The sequence below is a fragment of the Xyrauchen texanus genome, chromosome 25, assembly GCF_025860055.1.
Source record: "Xyrauchen texanus isolate HMW12.3.18 chromosome 25, RBS_HiC_50CHRs, whole genome shotgun sequence".
In the NCBI taxonomy this organism is placed as follows: Eukaryota; Metazoa; Chordata; class Actinopteri; order Cypriniformes; family Catostomidae; genus Xyrauchen; species Xyrauchen texanus.
Window position 1 is genome coordinate 7,893,877 of NC_068300.1, and position 19,746 is coordinate 7,913,622.

General features: G+C 39.2%; 1 protein-coding gene across 1 annotated transcript in view; it reads left to right on the plus strand.

Moving 5' to 3' along the window:
- Nucleotides 1–723: 723 nt before the first annotated feature.
- The window catches only part of podn (podocan), a 29,122-nt gene continuing 10,099 nt past the window's right edge, over nt 724–19,746 (plus strand). The window contains exons 1-8 of the mRNA XM_052092144.1: nt 724–867; nt 5,039–5,460; nt 5,871–5,964; nt 8,292–8,356; nt 12,710–12,819; nt 15,352–15,508; nt 18,268–18,383; nt 18,523–19,180. Of these exons, the coding sequence (XP_051948104.1) occupies nt 5,191–5,460; nt 5,871–5,964; nt 8,292–8,356; nt 12,710–12,819; nt 15,352–15,508; nt 18,268–18,383; nt 18,523–19,180 (1,470 nt within the window). The 5' untranslated portion in view covers nt 724–867; nt 5,039–5,190. The remainder of the gene's footprint in view (nt 868–5,038; nt 5,461–5,870; nt 5,965–8,291; nt 8,357–12,709; nt 12,820–15,351; nt 15,509–18,267; nt 18,384–18,522; nt 19,181–19,746) is intronic.

Below are 19,746 nucleotides of genomic sequence, written 5' to 3' on the forward strand. Positions count from 1 at the left end.
TCGACAGTGCTTTACACTGTGACTCATTCACCCATTCACACACCAATGTTGGCAGAGCTGCCATGCAAGGTGCTAGCCTGCCATTGGGAGCAACTTGGGGTTCAGTGTCTTACCCAAGGACACTTTGGCATGTGGAGTCGTGTGGGCCGCGATTCGAACCACCAACCCTGCGAATAGCAGCCGACCCGCTCAACCACCCGAGCCACAGCCACCCCACAGCTCCATTCTGGTATGGAATGCCCACTTTTCATGATCCAATTATCAACCAATGGATACAAATCAAGTCCCGTCCTACATTTCTGTCTCATTGAATATCCTGTTTCATGTTGACCTTTGAATATCTGCGATTCAGTTGAGAAGAATTCAACAGTGAATCATTTTTTTTACCACAACCTGAGATGCTTTCTTATGATAAGTGATGCAGTCTAAACCAAGAGAATAATACAAACCACATGTTTTGCTGTGTTGACCTATTTGCTTCCTACTTGTGCTGAGGAACTTTCTAGATGTGAATGACAACATATAATACTGTTTAACGAGTAAAGTGAGATTTCTCAGAGCTACTGGTGTGCTTATTGATGTTTTCCAGAACGTGAAATCCATACTAGCCTGATATTTCCACTAAAATCATGAAAAAGTTTTTTTCAGGACAGACAGATGTAAGAAGTTCATTTTTGGCGACGCCACTTATTCCCTTTTCCTCTTTCCAGTTTCCACTCCGGGTCTTCACACATCTGGTCGGTGACTGTCTCTGCAGCTCTCCTGATCTTACTAAGTGTATGGGCTTTATTTTTAGGATACTTTGAGCCTTGGACTTTTACTTCACGTCCTGAGCTTGTGTTTGGATGTGCTTCAGAGGCCGTGAAGGTATGGAATTTATAGATTATGCAGTAGTCCCTTTTCATGCACCTCACAGTTTCTGGATTGTGGTGTTTTTCCTTACGATCCATTCCAGAGCATGTAAACTGACTCCAGATGTTTTTGATGTTATTATGTTAAACAGGTGTTTTCTAGGTTATCTCGTGCCATGCTTATACAGTGGTGTGGTTTTTTAAAGTGCTGTTTTATTGGATTTGACATCTGGATATGTTCTTGTGTTACAGTTAGTCTTACATAACAGCAAACTTTAAAGAGTGTGTATTTGTGAATATATCTGTTTTAGTCTCAGAACATGCATTTTTTCATTATTATGAGCATTTGTATTATTTGGCAAGGGAATTGAGCACAGAGTGGAACATATTTAGTGTGGTCCAAAAGTCTGAGACAGTGAAAATGCTTGATTTAATAGTTTTTATTGCAATTTGAGGAAAAATTAAATTGAGCAATTTGCATGAATTTCATAACGTCTTAGTATTTGATATGTCCCTCTTTAGCTTTAATGTCAACATGCATTCATTTTTGGTACATAGTTAAAATATTAGAACTTTAAAGGAAACTGTTTTTAAATAGTAATAGTCAAACAATTGTACTTATATGTCTGTATTTGTTATATATGACGATATATGTTATCCTATAGCTCAAGCAGTAAAGCATGTTAGTAGTAACACCAAGGTTGTGGCTTCGATGCCCATAAACCGCAACCTCTGGTATAATGTTTACCTTTAATGCAAAGTTGGTTGATTTGGATCGAAACATCTGCCAAACGAACAAATGTAGTTGACAGTATGACATATAAAAAAAAGCTAAAACAATAGAAAAAAAAATTTATTTAATATTTTTGGTGGATTAATATAGATAAAAATGTATAAATAAAATATATACGTATTTAAGAATTTTTCCTAATAGATTTTGTCCATTTCCTGAACCTCCCCCAAATATATATTTAAAAACAGTGTGTACATATATATATATATATATATATATATATATACACACTGTTTTTAAATATATATATATAAATATATATACACTGTTTTTAAATATATATATATATGACAATATACCATAAAACAACTAAAACTGTAGAAAATATAAGTATTTTATATTGTTGATGGACTATATTTTAGATTTTTATATATATTTTGGACAATATCTGCATATATACAGTATATTACATATATTGTCCAAAATACATGTATAAAACATATATATGCATTTATGAATTATTATATATAATATGAATATACTAATATATTTTAGCCATTTTATGTAAGTGTATATATATATATATATATATATATATATATATAGACTTGAAATATACATAAAATGGCACACAAAAAAGGGTAAAAAATGATAAATTAATTTAAATATAATTTTTTTTAAATCTACAGTATGTATGAGCAATATATTTTCTATTAAAATACATTTAAACTACACCTTAAACATAAATAAAATATATAAAACATGTATAATGTATTTTCAATATTTATATATTTTATTTGAGTTTGTTTCTTATTTATTTCTGTTTGGGGAATGTTGTTCCAGGAACACGTCCTACTTGGCAAAATCAAGGTCATGATGGCTTTGAGAATATTCCAGTTTTGTTAGAGATTATTTAGAAAGCCTTTTCCCCAAGCAGCCACCTCAGATCAGCACTTCTTACTCTGATTTTAACTATGTATATGTAAAACACCTGTTTGCGATTGACGAAACTCATTCCAGAAACTCATATTCCTTCCAATTCCTCAGCAGGACATTGGGAAACAAGGCTTTAATGAATGGAATGTTGATGTTTGTCATGAAACTGCTCTAAGGTCAGAGGGTTGTTGGTCTTTTCACTGGGAGAAACGGGTGAATGAACCCCAGGAACCAATCTACACTTGTATATATTTACTGGAGTAAAAGAAACAACATTCATTAATTTGCTCTACATTAATTGCAGTTTTATCTGGCTTTTTCAAGCAGTCACCATCTGCTCTAAAGAGCAATCCAAACATTGAGAAATCACAAATAAATAATGAGATTTGACTCGATCAACCCCGCCGCAAACAAGTAATATCCTTAAACATAAAGGTAGATATACAAATAAAAATGCTTTTTTGAGAATTGTAATGTAGGTTGAACAGTACTAATATATAAAAAGTACATAAACGTTACATAAATTACTCTTATGATCATTCTGCTTACTGACTCTATACTTTACATTGTATATACATACAGAGCTATACATGTGGAGATGGTGGTGGTGTAGCGGGCTAAAGCACATAACTGGTAATCAGAAAGTTGCTGGTTCAATCCTCACAGCCACCACCATTGTGTCCTTGAGCAAGACACTTAAATCCAGGTTGCTCCGGGGGGATCTTTGGATAAAAGCGTCTGCCAAATGCATAAATGTAAATGTAAATATACATTCATGCATTTATCCAAAGCGTTCAATCAATACATTTTCATCAGTACTTCCTAATCTGATCAAACTACACAAGAGGAATTTTGTGTTGCTCAGGGGTTGCTCTTTTATGCCTAAATTTACGCATGAGTCAGGCAAATGGGATATTGTTTGATTAGAATCTGAACTTTTCTTAGATGACCATCACTTCTGCATTTATGTTACATAAAATAACAAAATGAGGCCTGAAAATATTTGCGTCACAAATCAGCACCACCTAGAGGTCATGTGGTGGAAATATTAATGAATGTAAACGTCTTGGACTTGCAGTGACACCTAGTGGTTTGGATGCAGCATCATTTAAAATCAATAGTTTTCAATTTCAGATGCCATTGTAGGAATTTAGTATTCCCAGTCAGCCATGATTACTTTAATAAATGAGTGTCAGTGGGGCGTGGATTGCTCAGCGAGTAAGGATGCTGACAACCACCCCAGAAGTTTGCGTGTTCGAATCCCAAGGCGTGCTGAGTGACTCCAGCCAGGTCTCCTAAGCAACCAAATTTGCCCGGTTGCTAGGGTGCTTAGTCACGTTGGGGTAACCTCCTTGTGGTTGCTATAATGTGGTTGTCGCTCTCGGTAGGGTGGGGTGTGTTGTGAGTTGTGCGTGGATCGCGGAGAATAGCGTGGGCCTCCACATGCGCAACGTCTCCTCGGTAACACACTCAACAAGCCACGTGATAAAATGCGTGGATTGACAGATTGACGTGGAGGCAACTGAGATTCATCCTCCGCCACCCGGATTTAGGCGTGTCACTACGCCACCACAAGGACTTACAGTGGGGAACTGGGCATTCCAAAATGGGGAGAAAAAAAACATGTGTGAAAGAGTCAAATAAACAGGACGGTTACTGAGATTAAGCGAGTAGTATTCGGCTGGTCATGTGATTCTAAAATGGCCGCCCCCATGTGAGGACTCTCTCCATGTAGAATAAAACAGCTTTTATAAGGTTACTGATATGACTGGAGTCTTCATTTTAATGTGAGTGCTCATGATGTCCTGCATATATTGCAAAATCACAATTGATGTCTTTAGGAGTTTGAAGGACTTTAAAAAGAATCACAAAGTGAAATATGATACTTGTAAGACATTAAATACAAAAGTCTCTTTATGCACTGATCACTGCTGCTGTAAGCCCCAAATAACTAAAAACCTTCACTGTATCTGCTTTTATCTTAGGCATTTTTCCCAAAAATTATCTATTTTTTTTACTTGTCTGTGAGCGTGCTTGTGTGAATAATCCAATGTTACATCTTAGATGTCCAGAACAAAATATGCGGTCCATAACAAAATCCATACAAAATACAGGGGGACAAACCAGCAGGAACCGCATGCTAAACAAATCACTGGAAAGATATGCTATCGATTATTGATTGATTATCTAATGATCTTCTAAAGCTATCTAATGACACCTAGATTGAGCTTCTAGTCCACTCAGAGGCCGAGATATTCGATGAAACAATGGGGGTGGTGCATGAACTGTAAATTAGACTGAATGTCTATGGACGAGCACATCTGTGAGGGCTAAAATGCATTACAGCGCCACCTACATTTCAGATCTGTATATTGTGATGGAAGGTGATGGAGGAGAAATGTTTTTCTCTCTTTTAGAATTAATGAACGTTTTCCTCTTTTAGAATTGACCCCTTCTTTTTAATCACATCTTATCTATTACTAAGCTTGTTTCATTTTTTTTTTTTTTTTGCATCCAGAACTCTTTGTAGATCTGAGCAGGTTTCTTTTGATGCCCTGAAGTCCAGATTTGATTTGGTTCTGGCTTGACTGGTGGATACATTCCAGAGCTGGAAGAGGAATTTTGGACATTGTTTTAGGCGACGTGAAAGTATTATCCGGCCTGAAAGTGATGGGTCAGTTGAGTGGGCGGCTGGAGCTGTTGTGTTTGGTTTGGTTGGGCTGGACTCTGGTGCGAGGTCAAGGAGAAACTAACCTGGATCTTCAGCTGCTGGATGAGAAGGAAGTGGAATCAGATGAAGCAGCAAAAAATGAGAAGGAAGAGATATTTTGTCCGGAAAAGTGCAGCTGCACTGTGGAGGAGGCAGTGGACTGCAATGGAGTGAGCCTAACAGAATTCCCACCAGAATTGTCCGAAAAAACCCGTCAGCTGTCTCTGCAGGTGTGTGTGTGTGTGTGTGTTTACTGACTGAATATATTGCTTGTGTTTTGTTGATACTCTGATAAAATAAGTTTCAACATGGTTTCCAAGAATAACATGTTTCAAGCAATATTCGACAAACTAGAAGATTAGTATACCAAAAATGAAAGTTTCTGTCATTATTCACTCACCCTCATGCCATTTAAACCCCCCCATTCTTAACCAAGCATGTCCAAGCAGCTCTTTTCCACGCAATGCAATTGAAGTCATTGTATGGAAAAGAGCAGCTTGGAGATTCTTCTTTTGTGTTCCATGGAAGAAAGTCAGTCATATGGGTTTGGGACAACTTGAGGTGCAGTAAGCGATGATAGAAATGACAATTTTTGGGTGAATCAACCCTTTAAATTTCATTTGATCTTTTTATTTTCCAGAATAACCAGATCAAAGAGGTCACGCTAGAACATCTTTCACACCTTCAGCAGTTGGAGACCCTAAACTTACAGAACAACCGCCTCACAACACAAGGTACAGAGGAAGAGAGGGGAATGAGGGGGTCGGTAGAGGACATCAGCTGAATAGAGTGGGAAATAATATGTTACAGATCTTAAAAATGATAGAAAGAGAGAGAGAGAGTGAAAGAGCAGGATGAAAAGGGGTATGCTGTGTTTGGATTGCTCTTCGCCAACAGAGGAACTCTGCTGTTTCCTGCATGTGTGGTGCAAAAACAACGTTTTTTTCAAAACGTTCTACCAAGTGGATGCATTTGAAAATGGCATCTTTGTGTTGTTGTGTGGACAGGGAAAACTGAGATATTCGAAAAAGATGACGTATTTGTTATAATAAGTCTTTTTTTAACCTGTTGATACGCAATCGCCCGCACGCGGTGGTGACGTCTCTCTACTTACATTTAATATAATTTACCATCTATAAATGTAAATATTGTTAACAAATGATACATCTTTTCAAAGGTCTAGGGTTCAACATTGATATCCGATCTCTGTTTCACGATAGTAATGTTCCAGAAACAGTAATTTAGTTATTTGTGCCAGGAGTACAAATGAAAACATGCAATATCAAAACGGGACTTCATACATTTATTACAAAAACACGATCGCCAGATGAATCCAGTTCAACACACTTCGGTCAATCGGCCATCACAAGCGTTCATTGTAAAACATCCAATAGCACTTTTTGTCCATAAAAGTGATAAATGTGAGAGATATTGATATATTCTCCATTGTTTACATGAGATCTCACCTGAAAGAATTACCCTTCGTCATCGTTCTTCATTAAACTGTAATCTGAGCAGCATTCATGTTGTAAAACTGTATATGATCTTATATATTAGAGTCTCATGAGCCTGTCTCCAAAGTCTATTTTTAAAAATGCGGCGTCATTTTATTCAGAATAGCCGAGCAGTGCAGTCAGATTTAGTGTCGTCTTGAGAGGCGGAGCCTTAATTTTACTCTGTACACTTCCAGAGATTTTACAGAGAAAAAAGCTGCAGGAACCTCATTTTTTGTGAGATCATCTTCAAATTTGAAAAGAAACTTCTTTAGACTCGTGGCTTTGAGAACATTATATTTCTGGTTTGTCTTGGTACTTTTATTATTGTTTTTTAGATTATGTTCAGCACAAAATATTTCCATTACTACAAACTTCAGCTACTGTAACAACATCTATTAATTCTGAAACTTGGGAAATAAAGCCCAAAGTGTCTTCTTTCAAAAGATACTACAAAGGGTCCAGTAAATACAACCATTTAAGTCAGGGCTGGACTAGTAATTTGGCATACCGGACATTTTCCGGTGGACCGACGCACTTTGGCGGCCGATCAGAGACTGAATGACCTTCGGGAGAACCGAGCAGGCCGGTGGGTCAGCCACGATACGTACTGAATGGGCCACGATAAGCTAAAATGAGCCGTCGCATTATGCATAACGGACCACAAAATGGCACCACGATATACAGAAAAGGACAGCGAACAACACCCCCCCCCCCCACCCCCCACTCAAGTTTTGGGCCAGTTGCCATGTGGCAGTGTGGACGTAGAGAGTTTAAATAGGAAAATCGCCCTTTTTTAAATTTATCCGGATTAATGTGGACGTAGTCTAATTCAGCTGTTCGCCAATGTCTGTGAGTGAGAATGCATGTGTGAAACAAACAAACAAACAAAAAACGAAATATATATATATTTTTTTCATTATTTACAAACCCAAACACAAAGTTATAGAACTTGGAAACGAGCCCGAAACCAGACTGTCATGTTCCGTTGGGCTTGCGTTGGGTAGCAGACCTCTACTCTAGAGTCACCAAATAGAACTGCAAAAAGTAATGACTGTTTTCCCAAAAAATCCCTGTGTTTCATTGCTGCAAAAACAGATGGTCCTGCCACAAACCCATGGTCCCATGAGCCAATGTTGCGGTGCCAGGCTGGACGGGCCGCTCAAGCAAACAGAGGAACATTTTGATAATGCCACACGTGTTACACTTTCCCACATTATACTTGGGTCTTTTGGTGTTTAGGATAGGAATAATATCTATCCCTCTTTCTCCTAATTACCTCATCGAGACCAGGTGGGACAGTATGTCTACATAATTCAACAAGCACTTGTATCTCAAAAGATCAATGGAAATTGTATTTCTGAAGATTTTGACCTTCTTGAACCAACTAACTAACTTTTGTTCAACATTCCAGCCCACTGTTCTGTCGGCGTACTGTAGCCCCTCTATAGTTAGACAGCCCATGCACATTGATGATTTTAGAAAATTGCTTTTAGAACTTCAAATGAAACATGAAATGAAGGTATGTGCTGCATGCAATGGAATAATGTTTGTTTGTGTATATTCAGGTCTTGATGATGAAGGGTTACATGTTCTGGAAAGGCTGAGTTATTTGTACTTGGCAAATAATAAGGTGAGTCATAAATGTTTACTCTCAAGCTTCATATCTCTCCCTCTCTTTGTCCTATAAACACTATCAAACCTGGAGACAGCTCTTTTCTCCCAAATAGTCCAAATAGGAATTTACATAAGACTTCAGGACCATTTCCACCCTCTCTTGACCCTTTAAAAAAGGCCACTTGAGTTGCGCTTGGCCTTACAAAGCTTGCTGCCAAGATGCAAGTGTGTTGTGGGTGCACTTTAAAAACCAGATGTAGTTTTGTTGGTGTTTCTCTCAAAGACAATCTCTGCTGTGATCGGCACATGTTGTTTTGTTACATTTAACCCTTTACTGACAGCACAGAGTCTCCTGAACTGAGAAATGTTGGTTTGCCCATGCACGTGTATGCAGGGTAGCATGAGGTTAACATTTATATTTATGCATTTATCCAAACGATTTACAGAGCCCTTATTACAGGGACAATCCCTCTGTCTGGAGCAACCTGGAGTTAAGTGTCTTGCTCAAGGGCACAATGGTGGTGGTCGTGGGGTTCAAACCAGCAACCTTCTGATTAACAGCCACTATGCCACCACCATAAGTTACCACCACCATGTTAAGTTAGTGTTATTATTTTAGCATCACATGTGTTACCATGATGGTGACTTTGCCCACACAGTGTTTACACATTCATTGGCCATTTCTCATGGGGGGGGGGGCATTTGTGATGAAATTTAGGTCATAGTGTCACCATTTGTTTTACCATCTGTGTTACATTGGCAGCACATTTAAAGGTAAAGGGTCTGCACTTATATAGCGCTTTTTTCTAACCTCAGAGGTTACCAAAGCGCTTTACACTGTGTCCCAATCACCCATTCACCCATTCACACACGCACATTCATACACCAATGGCGGCAGAGCTGCCATGCAAGGCGCTAGCCTACCATTGGGAGCAACTTGGGGTTCAGTGTCTTGCCCAAGGACACTTCAGCACGTGGAGTCATGTGGGCCGGGATTTGAACCGCCAACCCTGCGATTAGCAGCCTACCCGCTCTACCACCTGAGCCACAGCCGCCCCTGCATTTAAAGTGCAAAGCAGATTTTTCTTAGTTCAGTAGGTTGGTATATTAACAGTATAGCATTGAATGATACAGTATATGCAGTCATGAACTGTACCCCAAAATGACATACAGCAATGCCTGAAACAATTACACAGCTGCCAGTATTTTACCGTAAGTGGGATTTGTTTGCCTGCGAAAATCATCAGATTGCTTGGAGAAACAATAGCACAACTCTCCTCAACGAGCGGCACAATTTGATGTAATATTCGTGTCTGTGGTGCAAACGTGTGAGACGAGTGACACTTAATTTTCAAGGTCTATGTGCGCATGTTGCATCACACTAAAATATGAGTCCTCATTCACTCAAACTGTTGTTGAAGTGTTCAAACATTTACATGGTTTCATATGAGAGTACACGTTTGAATTAAAACAAGTTGCTTCATATGCTGAGTGTTTCTCATTTGCACTGTTGATTTTACACATAATCACCCACTTCTAAATAACCGAATGGTACAATTTAATGGCAATTAAAACAAAAAAAGAGTGGTTATAACAAATAAACCCTCAAAATGATGTCTTGGTGAAATGCCAAAATGTTCTTCTATGGCCTGTGAGAGTGACTCCCTTATGACTTTTTACGATTGTTTTCCAGAACCCATTCACTCGCTGAAGGCATTCACACGTCTGATTCAAACTGACTGATGGCGGAAAATGAAGTTTGATATTTATGTTGGACAGGAAACACAGTCATTTGTTTTCTTGTTCCTCTGGTTACCATACCAAGCGGTGTGCTCATTGTTGTTCAGCTAACCACAATCCTCCAATCTGTCAGTCATATGGATTGTTCTTATTCCAGCTGGTAACGGGGACATGGTGGCAGTGGGTTTTAGTGCACACACATACACTCATGCGCCTGTCTGTGGATGTACCATGCCAGCTTTCCCTGTTAATCAGCCAGCTTTGCACACCAGGTGGTTGACGTAAAAGCAGACCTGTCGACCTCTAGCTGTTTCCACAGAGCGAATGCTGGACAGATTTGCAGGACTTAAAACAGGACAACAGCAAAAGAAAGATATCCTGCTGTATGTTTGAGGGCAGTTTTATCCACGTGGGCACAAAAACACTGGCCTGTATAATCTCCCAACCCCGCTAAAAAAAGGACGTGATGGAAGAGACATGAAGACGGGTCTTAGAGGTGTCCTAGCACATATAAATGCAGTCCTAACCAAATGAACCACTCTTAGGCCAGAAACATATTTTAGGCAAGTACGCAAAAACAGACATGAGCCAAAAAAAAACAGATGTGTCATTATTCAGGTAAGCAGCTATAAATATTTTGACTCTAACAGAAATATTCTCTTCAAACTGTTGACTGTATTTGGCTTGAAAGTGGAAACTCACTGTAGAAGCCAATGGCGGTCCTGAGCCGCCCCCACCCCACTCCACAAAAATAAAGTAAAATACATAAATTAATTTAAATGATGTATGTAGCATATACCGACGATTACTAGTATACAAAATGGTTTTTTCAAAACGGGTCATATTTTGGGATTTCTGTGACTTCAAGTAGACCTGAAGACTACATGGAAGCTGATAAATGAAGAAAACGTTTGCATTTAATATAAATATATTATTTAATTCTAAACAATTTATCGACAAAAACAACAACAATCTCAATAAGGGGGATATTAAACAAAGAGGGTGGCAACATTAAATTGAACACATATATTCATAGGCTATTAAACAAAACAGGCAAAATTCGATTCAATTGAACAAATACATTCATACTAAATAAAACATATTAAATTTAACATAAATGTATTTGTACTAAACACAATGAATAAAACACTTTTATATTAACTGAGTTGGAAACATAGTTGTAAAAATCTGCAATTACCAAAATATTTTACTAAAAAATCCTTCGTAAGTAAATCGGTGAATCGCAAATTTGAAATGCTGCCGCTTATATTGCCTATGCCAAGATCAACCACTAGTGAACGCGAACAGTTCACACCAATCAGTGTTGCCAACTTGGCGACTTTGTCGCTAGATTTAGCGACTTTTCGGACCTCTTTAGCGACTTTTATTCAAAAAAGTGACTAGCGACAAATCTAGCGACTTTTTGGAGAAACCTTAACTACTTCCGTAGAAGAGACTTCATGGTCTTGCTTTCCTGCCCGGACTCGGAGACACACCTCTCTCTACGTCTACTCGGTTCGGTGAGACTGACGGAGAGAGTGGTGAGCTGGCGAGAAGGCGGAGCAGCACAAAGTCGACCGCACGGCAGCTGACATAGACGTGAATGAGCTGCGCATGTGCAAACAGCGTAGTCAAGGACCAATCGCGAATCTGTATTGTTAGCTCCCCTTTAGTTTTACATTTAAATAGTTTAATTTGACCGTTTATTTTTATTATTTTCATGCACTTAATCACGGGAGATTTTTAGACGGTTGTTCATTCCTGTTTCTGAACTCTCTGAATTCAGACACTTAGACAACTCTGTACAATGTACTTTATTCAAACACGTAACAAACTTGACATTTTGCTACATTTGTATATAGGGAATTAATAGGGTATTACAATATGTACGGTAAGCACAGGGAAGCAAACACATGTAAAGGGCGGACACTATGCAAAATGCAAATGAGACCCGGTGAAGTCATGAATATGTTAATTAGCATATGACGTCATCTAGTGACATTTAGCGACTTCTCGAGCAGGCAATGTTGATAGTGTTATGCATACATAAGTTGTGTTGTAAATTGGAGTCGGAATCTTTTAAAAACCTGAGATACACAAGTACTGTTAGTGAGCGTAAATTAAATCTGGATGTGAAAAAATAATGTAGCTTGTCATTAATGCTCATTGCTGAAAACCTTTCTGACCTTGTTTAAAACATTGTTTAAGTTTAATAACTACATATGACAGATAGCGCCAATAACACTGTTGGTTGTAGCTTGTGAGGTGCAAGGTGACCGTGTTAGTGGTGCTATCTGTCATAACAGAGGAAGTCTTGTATATGTGTATGTAGTTGTAATATGTCTAAACTCGTTTCATCTCCCTGTCCAGTACTATTACCTTACACTGTTACACGGGGACCTTTTTCTTGTTCTGTGACCCTCTTCACTCTCAGAAGAAAAGCTGGAGTCCTTGATTACAGCTTTTAATGGGAATGTCAGTTAAACAGGAGGCTCACAGAGTTTTGCCCCCTAGATTGCGCACCAGATCAATGCTGAAACGATATCAAGGGGGACCAACCCAAGTGAAATCCCCCCCAGCATCCTAGTACCCAACCCTGCAGTACAATATCTTTTTAACTTTTTCACAGCTCACAGCTGCTCCGAGATACCTTCCTTCCTCTTTGGTCAGTGCTGATTTTGCTGCTAACCAGCTCACCAGAATCTACCCTGGCACCTTTGGACAGAAGCCTGTTCTCAAGTAAGCAAGAAGCTTTCTTTTCAAATATATTATGCTGCACTTTGTGGCTCCATATACAGTTGAAGAAAGACGTTTACATACACCTTAGCCAAACACATTTAAACTCAGTTTTTCACACTTCCTGACATTTAATCATAGAAAATATTCCCTGTTTTATGTCAGTTAGTATCACTACTTTATATAAGAATGTGAAATGTCAGCATAATAGTCGAGAGAATGATTTATTTCAGCTTTTATTTCTTTCATCACGTTCCCAGTGGGTCAGAAGTTTACATACACTTTGTTCATATTTGCAAGCATTTGCATTTAAATAGTTTAACTTGGGTCAAACGTTTTGGGGAGACTTCCACAAGCTTCTCACAATAAGTTGCTGGAATTTTGGCCCATTCCTCCAGACAGAACTGGTGTAACTGAGTCAGGTTTGTAGGCCTCAATGCCCGCGCACGCTTTTTCAGTTCTGCCCACAAATTGGATTGGATTGAGGTGAGGGCTTTGTGATGGCCACTCCAATACCTTGACTATGGTGTCCTTAAAGGGGTCATATAATGCCATTTTGTACAAGTTAATATGAATCTTTAGGGTCTAAATGAAAACTTTGTAATATACTTTTATTAAAAATTCTCATTAGTATTTTAAGAAAACACTAATTTTACCTGCTCAAAAACAGCTCTGTTTTCAGCACGCCGTTTCAGTGCATATGACTTTAAATGATAATGAGCTTTGGTCACCCCGCCCCTCCGTTCTCTAATATAACGGTTAATAAAACGTTACACTTACTTCTTCTGGAGGTGCAGAGGGAATATAAATAGTTGGTACCGAATAATTTTTCAGCAGCAGCTTCTTAGCAAAACCAGCTTTATACTGACCCTCGTTTATAAAGCAGTCTGGTGAAAAATGATTCGCGCAAACATGAACGCATTGACGTTGCTCGTGGGGAATATTCCCATCGTAAACAAAACTCAGCCACTGCGTCTTCAGCGGTTCAGATTTAGGAACATCAAAATGACTGCTGTGTTCGTTATTACACCGAAGAACAGAACACCACAATCGCTAGGCGCCATTCTGCTCCAGTGTATCAACAATGATGACGGACTATGATTGACAGCTCGCTCACGAGCGAGGGCGGTCTGTGTTGAAACACTGCTGTCAATCAACAATCCTGGGAGGACGTCCGACCGTGTGACGTCACACGGTCGAGCGGCTCGATTTGAGGCAGGGAAAATATATAAGGAGATTAAAACAAAAACACTGGATGGATTTTTATCATAATAGGATGGTTGTGTACAGGCACAGCCAACACACATTTCAGTACAATCAACTTGAAAAAGTGCATGTACCATTATATGACCCCTTTAAAGCCATTTTGCCACAAATTTGGAGGTGTGCTTGGGGTCATTGTCCTTTGGAAGACCCATTTGCGACCGAGCTTTAAATTCTTGCCTGATGTCTTGAGATGTTGCTTCAATATATCCACATAATTTTCCTTAATCATGATGCCTATTTTGTGAAGTGCACCAGTCCCTCCTGCAGCAAAGCACCCCCACAACATGATGCTGCCACCCCCATGCTTCACAGTTGGGATGGTAATCTTTGGCTTTCAAGACTCACCCTTTTTCCTCCAAACATAACAATGGTCATTATGGCCAAACAGTTACATTTTTGTTTCAACAGACCAGAGAACATTTCTCCAAAAAGATAAGATCTTTGTCCCCATGTGCACTTGCAAACTGTAGTCTGGCTTTTTTATGGTGGTTTTGGAGCAGTGGATTCTTCCTTGCTGAGCAGCCTTTCAGGTTATTTTGAAATGGTACTCGTTTTACTGTGGATATAGATACTTGTCTACCGGTTTCCTCCAGCATCTTAACAAGGTCCTTTGCTGTTGTCCTGGGATTGATTTGCATTTTTCACACCAAACTACATTCAACTCTAGGAGACAGAATGCATCTCCTTCCTGATCGGTATGATGGCTGTGTGTTCCCATGGTGTTTATACTTGCGTACTATTGTTTGAACAGATGAATGTATGGTACCTTCAGGCATTTGGAAATTGCTCCCAAGGATGAACCAGACTTGTGGATATCCACAATTATTTTCTGAGGTTTTGGCTGATTTCTTTTGATTTTCCCATGATGTCAGGCAAAGAGGCACTGAGTTTGAAGGTAGACCTTAAAATTCATCCAAAGGTACTCTTCCAACTCAGGACACCTCATATCAGAAGCTAATTGGCTAATTTTCTAAAGGCTTGACGTAGTTTTCTGGAATTTTCCAAGCTGCTTAAAGGCACAGTTAACTTAGTGTATGTAAACTTTTGATCCACTGGAATTGTGATATAGTCAAAAGTCAACAATTGTTGGAAAAATTACTCATTCCATGCACAAAGCAGATGTCCTAAATGATTTGCCAAAACAATAATTTGCTAATATTAAATCTGTGGATTGGTTAAAAAAACTAGTTTTAATGACTACAACCTAGTTGTATACAAACTTCTGACTTCAACTGTATTTTAATCAGTCATCTATGTGCTGTGGGCCAGGTCAGTTTATCTCCATAACAACAAGCTAACAGATGCAGGTCTACCAGAGAACATGTTTAATGGATCGGACAACCTGGAGGTCCTCATCATGTCCAGTAATTTCCTAAGCTATGTTCCTAAGGATCTGCCAACCGCACTCTACCGCCTACACCTGAAGGTATGGCCACTCTTGAATTCCAATAGCTACTTAATTTGGACTGTGCTTTGTTCTTTCTGTGATGGGTGCACATGTTATTAACCTCTTGTGTTCTCCCAACACTATAATGCCAGACTACATTAAACAGAAGGCCAACTTCAGTGAATGGAAAAGTATGCAAATCCAGGGCGTGCTGAGTGACTCCAGCCAGATTTCCTAAGCAACAAAATTGGCCCGGTTGCTAGGGAGGGTAGTCACATGGGGTAACCTCCTCGTGGTCAATATAATGTGGTTCTCGCTCTCGGTGGGTCACGTGGTGAGTTGTGCGTGCATGCTGCGGAGAATAGAGTGAAGCCTCCACACGCACTATGTCTCCGCGGTAACGCGTTCAACAAGCCACTTGATGAGATGCACGGATTGATGGTCTCAGATGCGGAGGCAACTGAGATTCGTCCTCCGCCACCCGGATTGAGTCACTATGCCACCATGAGGACTTTGGGAATTGGACTTTCCAAATTGGGGAGAAAAGGGGAGGGAAAAAATAACGTGCCAATCAATAATCAATATATCTATATTTTTATGACATGCCTATTACTCACCATCATGTAATTCCAAAACCAATGACAAATAAACCTATATGGATATCTACATCTACATAAATAATGCCATATTTAAAGTCTTCAGAAGCTGCTTTGTGTGAGGAACAGATTGAAATAGAAGTCATTATTCGCCCAAAATATTGCTCATTAATGCAAGTGTTCAATTCAAATAAGGTGCATCAAGTTGCTTCATGGCACGTTTGATGTCAAAAGTATTTGGCTCTCTCTTTTCTAGTGCCTCTGTTTTGTGAGAAATGTCTAAAAAGCTGTTTTGTTCAGGTCAAAAAGACCTGATAGAGTACAGTAGATACACAGCACACCTCTCTTTGTATTATAAACATGAACATTGACATAGGCTTGTTTTCTGAACCAAACACAAGCTTTTATATTACCATAACACTAGGAAAAAGTGCCAGCTTTAGTATTATTTTACAGTAAAAATCCAGTAAAACAAAAAAAGCTGATAATATCTTGTTTGCAGTCACGTGATTCTGATGACAGGGCAGGGCAATTCAGATGGAGGGCAGGAAGTGAAAAGCAGAATGGAGGAGATGGAGGAAAGTCCGTACTTTACTAGTTTAGATGCGATTATGAGAGAAAGATATAAACAGAAAATCACAACATATGTTGGACGGGATCCTTATGTTATGAAGGGGAGCGATTTTTCAACTGAATTGAAATACTTCGAGGCATTAGATACAAGCAACTACCTTGTCTCCCAGACATCCTTCTTCTCCAGAAAACAAATGAAAGCATACAGAATTATGGCGGCATTCAACTTTTTTGTTAGTGTGGGTCAATGACCACAGTGGTCCACAATGACTGTCATTTGGTTTTCGCCCAAGTGAGTAGCATTTATTTTGTGTCCTGTGGATTAACCTAGCAACAAACATTAAAAGTGGCGGTGCCTCTCGTTGTTAGCATTACGGTTGTTTACGTGATTAGGTTAATCACTCTCAAAGGTCCGCCGAAACCCCACTAAAGATCATCGCGAAACAAGACGGAGAAGTAATTGCATGTCAGGGTACGTTATTAAGTTTGCCTGCAAATACTTTGTAATTAGCTTTGCTATTATAGTTACTGATTTTTTTATCAATTACAGGGGTACAATCTCAAAGAGAAGAAAAAATAAGTACTTGGAAACGTTACATAAACATAGCCACATAAGTTGTATTACTTACCTTTGACGAAGTGCTCACTGCACACATGAGCATTACCGACTCTGCTCCTCCAGACCACAGACGCAGGTTTACAAGCCATTTTTCCAGCGTTTTTCAGTCAATTTCTTGCATTTTCCCACTTATGAACAACAACTTTTGGTACACGATAAAAGCTCCTTGTGGTTTCTCGGTTTTGTGGATTTGAGCAACCGTAAACAATGCAAAACATAGGCATTTTGAGTTTGTGATGGTGCTTTCCTATGTAGAAAATCACTTCCTGCCCTCCATCTGCATTTCGCCCCACAGCAACGCAGTGCTGTGACATCATATGCAACCAAGCTATTGGAATACTTACACATTGTATCTGTTCGAAACACATGATTTATATCCAAAAATATATATATATTTGTTTTCAGTTTATAAAATGTCAGCCTGAAAAATCCCACAGACATAAATTGAGAAGGTCCACGCACATATCTAAGGATCAGGTGATCATATAGACTTGGGATGGTCTCGTTTGACTCTGGCCGGTGAGCAAACATTTAGAAATGCCCTAGTAACCACCCAAAACACCCTGACTTTGCATATATAAACAAGTGTCACAAAAATGCTATTTTTATTTATTTTTACCTACTTATTTATTCATTGTTTTGGATAATCCAAAAGCATTTTGACCAAATACAAGTTTAAGAATGATTTTCCCATGTTTTTAACTCTTAAAAAGGTAAAGAAAAAAAAAAAAAAAGACCCGAACATAACAGGAGGGCTTGTTTTCATGATTTTTTAAAACTTGGCATGATGCATCTTAATGGACCATATTTTAATTGATGTTTCAGGTCAAGTGTAATGTTGACCTTCCTCTTTAAAAACCATGTAAGAATAAGAACAGGAAGAGGTAACAAAATGGAAATGTTACGTTTGTTCATGAAACTTGGTGACAACATTGCCGTAGAGTGTACCAACTCAAAAATATCGATATCCATACATTATTTTTATCATTATTTGTTTTTATTTATTCTAGAATAACATGTTGGAAAAGATTCCCTCAGGTGCTTTTGATAATTTGCTCCATCTTCGAGAGCTCTACCTTCAAAACAACTTATTGAGTAATGATGGCGTAGACAACGAGACCTTCAGGTCAGCATGACTCAAATACAGAGAAAAAACATAATTTACATCCCACTCTTTCTACTGCTTGGCTCACCTCTTGTTCATCCTCTTATAAAAACCTACATGAGTTGTTACTGATGGAAAATATCATTCCTTCTCTCATCAGTCAGTTAAACAGTTTGGAATATCTGGATTTGTCTGATAACAACCTTACCACGGTTCCTCTTGGCCTCCCGAGGAATATAATCCTGCTACACCTGGAGAGGAACTCTATCCAGAGCATTGCAGTCAATGCTCTGACACCCATCCGGAACTTAGAGTACCTTCTCCTGCACAACAACCGCCTCCAGTCTCACTCCATCCATCCGGCTGCCTTCCTGGGTCTTAAACGACTCCACACTGTCCACATGTACAATAACCTGCTAGAGCGAGTACCCCGAGGTCTTCCTCGTCGAGCGAAGACCTTCATGCTTCCCCACAACCTCATCAGCGAGATCGGCCGCAATGATTTGATCACATTGTACACCCTAACAGAGCTCAACCTCAGTTACAACCGGCTCACTAGCACCAAGCTTCACAGAGAGGCCTTCAGGAAGCTCAGGCTTCTGGAAACTTTGGATCTGTCTGGAAACAAGCTGCAGGCTCTTCCAATGGGACTGCCCAAGAGCCTCCAGATTCTCAAGGTAAAGGACAACCATATGACAGAGATACCAGAGAGGGCGCTGTTGGGTATGAGCAAACTGAGGGAGCTCTACCTGGCAAACAATCAACTGAAGCTGAACTCTATCTACCAGGGAGCATGGCAGGAGTTGAGTGCACTCACGGTAAGAAGGTGTTCTTTGGTGGTGAGGAATTCTAGCTGTTTTCCTTTTTTTTATAGTATCGACTTTCTAGGGGGTTTATTAGAATAACATTTTGCTTTAATTTTGACTCTTGAAACTCTTGTTTCGAAAATAACAACAAAACACTAATTTAGGAAATTTTACTGCCACAAAGGCCAAATGTTTTGTAAAAAGGCACCACCCAAGAGCACATCACAGAGTAAAACTACAGTAGTGATGCTTAATTGGATCATCAGTTTGAGGAAATTGTGTATTTCATTGACGTTTTAGCATAGATGCTAATAAAGTGCAACAGTGCCTTCCCATTTTTTCTGCAGTTTTGGTTCTGGAAATATTTTTCCCAATATTATTTTCCATAGAGTTTTCATAAAGTACTTCATAAAAGAGTTCTAAGTGATGAAACAAGCCAACAAGCTTCGAGGCTAAAGCACAGAACTGGTAAGCAGAAGGTTGCTGGTTCGATCCCCACAGCCACCAACATTGTGCCCTTGAGCAAGGCACTTAACTCCAGGTTGCTCCAGGGGAATTGTCCCTGTAATAAGTGCACT